We start from the raw sequence: 6,213 nt of genomic DNA on the forward strand, positions 1-6,213 counted from the left end.
AAAGATACAGAGAGAGATGAGGAGAAAAGGCAGAAGTCGATCTCTTCTAAGAACCAGAAGACGATGAAGCACAAAGTTGTATTTAAAGAGAGATATGGCATCCAATGCTTTGAAAGGTTTTTCCCAGAGGAACTTAATTAAGATGTTAGAAAGAGTTCTAGATCCGATCCTAGAAAGTTCAACTTAAAAAATAACTGAGACAAAATAGATAGAAAAGAATATGCAACTTCTCTGAAGAGCCCTCATTTCCATATAGCCAAAATTTACTCCTTTCAGTCTCTCTTGCAAAAAATAAAACACAAATAAATGTAGAGAGTCCAAATTACAAGACACCTCGACAAACCAGTGTCGATGAAGACCAATAGATCGCCTCATGGTTTGGCTGACATCCCCAATGTTTTCAGCACTATGCCTGGCTTGAAGCATTCCAACAATTCACCATGGCCTCTCTATTTGATCTAGAAGGCCATTCGACCAGCAAGCCTGCTTTCCAATATTCTTCTGTCTATGGCTGCGTCAATTGAGCTCATCTGAAACAAAATCAGAATAATGCTGATCAGAAAGGCACTGTGATTATTAACCACTCTGACAAACCAGATATGTCATAAGGCTTGAGATCTTCTGTCTAACCAAGAGATACTAAACTTGCAAAAGAAGCTGACCTGGTCAAGTCTGAATTCACTGATCGATCATAAAACAAATTGAAGGAATAGGCAAAAATCCGATGGGTAAGATCTTGTTCCACCCAAAACCCCACACTTCGAAATCAAGCATTGGGAGAATGAATAGCAACAGGTGAATCCAAATTTTTAAAAGAGAAGATACATACGCATTGTTCTTAACTGACTACAATGCGAGGTCAAAGAATCCTGAAGTTGAATGCATCAAGCTTGACAAAATGATTGCTAAAATTGCCAGAAAAACAATGAAAATACCTACTTACATTTGATGCCCACAAGAGTGGTGGAATTGCGTGCAAACCGAAGAATGGCAGTTTACATGGCCATCAACCGAGTGGGTTGGAGGAAGTTAAAAGGAATGATTACATGGTTTAGCATATTATTAACCAAGTGTCTAGTTATTTTTAAAGAGGAAAAAAATTGAATTTCATGCAAAAAATACCTCTCTAAACAAGAAAGAATGCGTAGAATCGAATCTGAAAACACAAAAAATAAAGCCTACCATCTGGTTAGATGCGAAACCAACTCCATAGTTTAAAGAGGTAGTATAACTTACCTGGCTAGTTTCATCATGCACCTGATACTTTGTTATGGACATTCTTCTTTCCTCCTGAAATAACCACATGTACCAAGTCAGCAATCCAATAGTCAGAAGTATCCCTTACAGGAAAAATAAATACAAGCAAACTAACCATGGACATCGCCTCATCATCCCAAACTAGATAGACCTCATTAGTGGCTGGCTGTATGGCAGGAGCTTTGTTTGCAATTACCGGGGGTGGTCCAATTGAAGGACCACCGGTATTTGGACCAGATGCATAAGAATGTGAATTGATCAGTGGCCCACCTAGAGTAAGTGTAAAGAAGACATTGAATTACAAAGATTCACAAAATTAACATAATTAATTCCAAATACACCACTTTGGAGCAATAGATGTATTTTTAGGCGAGTCCAAAGCAGAACAGTGTAACACATAAGTATCAAAGTACAACTTCCAGAAATGGTCTCCACTGAAGATAGTGTTACCAGACCCCTTTAAATGGGGAAAAAAAAAATCAATTTGGAGTAGCACCGATACCAATAATCCCAACCAATGCAAACTTGCCCATAAAAAGAAAACTTCAATGAACATTTTAATAGGGGATGGTTTTATGGGAAGAGAGAGAGAGAGAGAGAGAGAGAGAGAGAGAGAGAGAGAGAGAGAGAGAGAGAGAGAGAGAGAGAGAGGAAAAAGTACAATTTCTAATAAAAAGGATAAGCAGAAAATCCCTCTCTCCAAATTCCTAATAAAACCATTGTAGTCCAATTTTATATATTGCCAAAATATGGACATCACACTACCATTGGGTATGTAAGCAATAAATCCATGCTGTCAAGAGATGATATGTGTAAGAAATTTCATAGTCTGATTGTAAACTCTCGTATACCCCCCCGTGTACTTGGGCCATGCCTATCCTTATTAATAAATTCTTTGTTTAGCTATCAAAAAAATTTTTTCAGTCTGATAGCTATACAGTTTAAGAGAGAGTACAGAAATTTCAAACAAAACTATTTTGCAGAGTATACATGCAAATATATTTGATCAAACATTATTCACCCCACCCCATCTTTTCCAGCAATGTATGGTAACATCTAGCAATACCAATACTGAATAATATTAAGAATATCAAATATGAAAGAATTTCATACTATGATTTGTTTACATTCTAATTTAATTATTTGCCTTCTAAAAATTTCCTAAAACTTGGAGATATTTTTCAAAATAGCCACAATCAAGAATCAATAGAAAGAAAAATTCAAAATGCAATGTTAAATAAATCAATTAAAAAGCATATCCAACCTGGAATGCTTGCTGCTTGGTAATTACTTGTCACAGTAGCATTTGCAATGGAATGCACCTCAATTGAGCCTTTAACTTCTGTCGGAGTGCTTGATGTAATACTTGCTGAGAGCATAGGAGCAGAAAAGGGCGAACTCTGAGTAGGTATATTGTTGTTCCCAACAACAGGGAACAATGGCTGTGCTACAGGGCCAGAAGTGGACACAGACAGTCCAGGTGGAGTAACCTGTGAAGGCTGTAATGCAGGTGATGTGGATGGCAAAGGAGGCCTCATATTCTGCACGGGAAACAGTGGCTGTTGTGCATAACCCAATGGGGGCGGAGGAACTGAAACTGCCGAATGCTGCGGATACCAAGGCGGGGGACGAGGTGGAACTTGCCAAGCAGCAGTAGGCCCCGGTACTGCAGAGTTGTAACTGTAGCCAAAGCCGACCCCAAAAAATAAAAAAGAAGAACAAAAGGGGATATCCACATAAAGAAAGTGTTCAGTGCTGCAAGATGTGTTAACCACAATGGAAGGTGAAAATTTTGAGAAAGCAAACGTCAGTTTTACAACAGACCAAATGCAGCAAGAAAAAATCTACAGAGAAAATCCTATATTAGTACATACATTGGCTGCATTACGCCCAAAGCAGGACGAGGAGGATATCCAACGCCCAATGATCCTGGCACAATACTGCCAACGAGTGGAGTGGATGGGATATCCACTTTCGCTACTTTTGGAGTCTCTTCTTCTGCAAAAGAAACAAAAAATTCACTAATATGCCAAAAAACTTAAAAAGAATAATGAAAATCTTGCCAATGCAACATCTTCAAACTCTAACATGCAAAAACAAACTCCGTCTGCAAATTTTTTCTATTGGATGTAAATGGATTTGAGGGAAAGATACACACGGGAATGCTTATTTTATTAGTTTCTAATTCACATAGAAATAAATATGCAAGTGAATTTCAAGGGACTGGATGAAGCACACATATTAGGACACCTGAGGCCAATGCTGTTTAGGACATGTGGGCGGATACATTTTCTTGCAGTTGCATTAGCCCATGTTGCTTCAAGTCAGCATCAAGCCAGGTTCTAATTAAGGCTGGTTCTGACTAGATGAAGGGACAACCACAAAGTTTGAGACTTAACGTATTATATTACATAAACAACTGCTTGACTTTGCCACTGATTGAACTTCATGAATCAGTTTAAAAGCCTTAAGTATTTCATCAAAACAGCTTAACTGATCATAGGCTTTATCAGCCAATTCCTAAGCTTCAAATTTAAGAGTTGAAAGGGCAGAAAATAGGAGAATAATAATTGTATCAATTACTAGAATTATGAGAAAGCAAAGAAAACTCAACAATGTAGAAAGTAACAAGATAATAACATATTTTTCTACCCTTTCGAAGTATTCTCACCTTCCTCTCCGTAGTGAGCAGCCAAGACATCAGGAGGGATTCCTTGCATTCCATATATTTCAATATCTGTGGACTCCCTACCAGGTTTTGCATTGGGGACTCTGCAACATCATGTCAGCATAACCGTTTAAAGATGACTCAGATGAACGAGAAAAAACAAAGGGAACAGCCCACCTCAGACAATGCACACCACATTATTCCTCAAAAAAGAAAAGTTCCTACTTTCCCATTTAACTCATATTTTTTTACTGTAAATAAACCCCAACAAATTGAAACCTGCTTTCATTTTAATGACTTAAAACACATAGTACGAGTTATTAAATTAGCTTACTAATTGACTTAACGAGCTTTGATTTCAGTTCATGAAGAATAAGCCTTGATCAATTTCCTCCACTAATTTCCACCAACTATTTCACCCCTCACCATCCCCTCCCCTCCCCCCCCCCTCTCTGTTAGCTTAGGGAGTCTATCACGCTTTAAAAAGACCCAAAATCAATCAACAGTTACGCTCACAGCTTCAGAATCGTAAAAATTTCCCCACGAACGCCCGCAATAGTTCGAACCATTAAAAGAGAACAATAATAACAAAAGCAAATCAAGCATAAACTTGAAGACATTAAAACCATTGAAGACAAATAAATCAAATCAGATCAAAGGGACGTGAGATTTAGGGTTTTGGGGGAAAATACTTGGTGACGGACTCCTTGTGGACCTGGAGAACGTGAATGGCCATACCGCCGGCGGTGGAGAGCTTTTTGTGGCAGACGTGGCACTTGAAGTGCTTGGCCTTCTGGTGCTGCACCAGTATCTTCTCGTCCTCAAACTCCCTGTCGCAGTAGTAGCACCAAACCTTCGACGACGCTCTCTTCTTCTTCTTACCCATTGTTCCCCCCTCTTATTCTCCTCGTATCTCTTCTCTTTTCTCTCTGTACAGTACTCTTCCGTTCTCTATCCTCCTGCTAATTCGATGATGGCTGCCTCCGTGTAGGGAATTAGGGCTCCGGCTTCTTCTGCGAGGTTTATTTCTATTTACTATCTCTATTCCACCTTTGACTCGGAGAGGGATTTCTCTGCTGACTTTTAACGGGTCCCATTATGGCTCACTTCCAGTCGGATGCTACTCGTGTAAGAAAATCTCTTCACAACCGTCCAACATTTCACTCGCTCTACATTTTTTTTAATTTTTATTATTTTATCTTTTATCAAATATTTAATATATAAATAATAAATAAAAAAATTAAATTAATTTTAAAAAAATAAATTAAAAATAATAATAAAAAATTAAAAAAAATAAACTATAGAGTATTGAGAAATTGTGTAGCATTCCTCTTTATATAAATCCGTCGTAATAAAGAATTGAGAAGGGTTGTAGACCAAAGAGACTAAATAAAATAACTCATAAGTTTAGGTCATTTCATAAAATTTATTAGATTTAATTAATAATAAAAATAATTTTATAATTTAACATATTACGTTAAATTATATTAATTTATAAATTTATTTTTATTTAATATATCAATTGTTAAAATATTTTTCGAAATAATTTAACTTTAGTTATTAGTAAGAGTACTTCGTAGTTCGTAAGCTTAAAACTGGTTATAATTAATTTATAATTTTTAATAAAATAGTATTTAAAAAAAATCTAGTTATAAATATAATTATATATTAATATGTATATTAATTTTATATAATTGATCAAAAAGTAAATTTTATTAAAAATAATACTAATTTAAATTTTGAATATGAAGAAATCAATATTAGTATACAAATTAGTATGTAACTTTTCTTATACACAGCAAAATTTTTTTTTAAATATTTAAAAATATCAAATCAAAATAAAAGTTAAAAAGAATAATTAAACAAATTATTAACAGTAGTTCTATTATTTTTGTATTCGTAAATGCAACGCCTTTGGGGCTGTAAGTAACTTGAACTCATTTAAGTTTGATCTAATTTTAAATGAATTTAATATTTAAATTGTGACGCCCTCAAATCCCCACGCCCGAATACGGGGAAATCGAGACGTCCGGATGGTGACAACCCGGGTCACCATTCCATCGACGGGTGCCGAGTGTGTGCAAGGCAACAGATGTGTACAGAGAAACACGCAGCGGATAACGAAAGTCATAACTAAGTACCAGAATTTTTCTTAACGTAATACAAGCTGTTTAAAACATACATAAATAAAATATTACAAAAACCCAAATACAGTTTTAAACAAATAAAAAGATAGCATCAGCAACCCGGCGGAGCCGCATCCTCGGGCTCAGCCTCCTCCTCTTCAT

General features: G+C 36.2%; 1 protein-coding gene across 1 annotated transcript; it reads right to left on the reverse strand.

Annotated features, from left to right (window-relative positions):
- Positions 1-227: 227 nt before the first annotated feature.
- LOC122279379 (protein SUPPRESSOR OF FRI 4-like) lies at positions 228-5,032 on the reverse strand. The gene is made up of 7 exons (XM_043090007.1): positions 4,618-5,032; positions 3,929-4,029; positions 3,132-3,255; positions 2,522-2,937; positions 1,373-1,527; positions 1,237-1,290; positions 228-530 (listed from the first exon to the last, which is right to left on the reverse strand). Exons 1-7 carry the CDS (start codon positions 4,809-4,811, stop codon positions 459-461), a joined length of 1,116 nt encoding a protein of 371 aa, XP_042945941.1. The 5' UTR covers positions 4,812-5,032; the 3' UTR covers positions 228-458.
- Positions 5,033-6,213: the final 1,181 nt, after the last annotated feature.

The sequence above is a fragment of the Carya illinoinensis genome, chromosome 10 (assembly GCF_018687715.1).
Source record: "Carya illinoinensis cultivar Pawnee chromosome 10, C.illinoinensisPawnee_v1, whole genome shotgun sequence".
Lineage (NCBI taxonomy): Eukaryota > Viridiplantae > Streptophyta > Magnoliopsida > Fagales > Juglandaceae > Carya > Carya illinoinensis.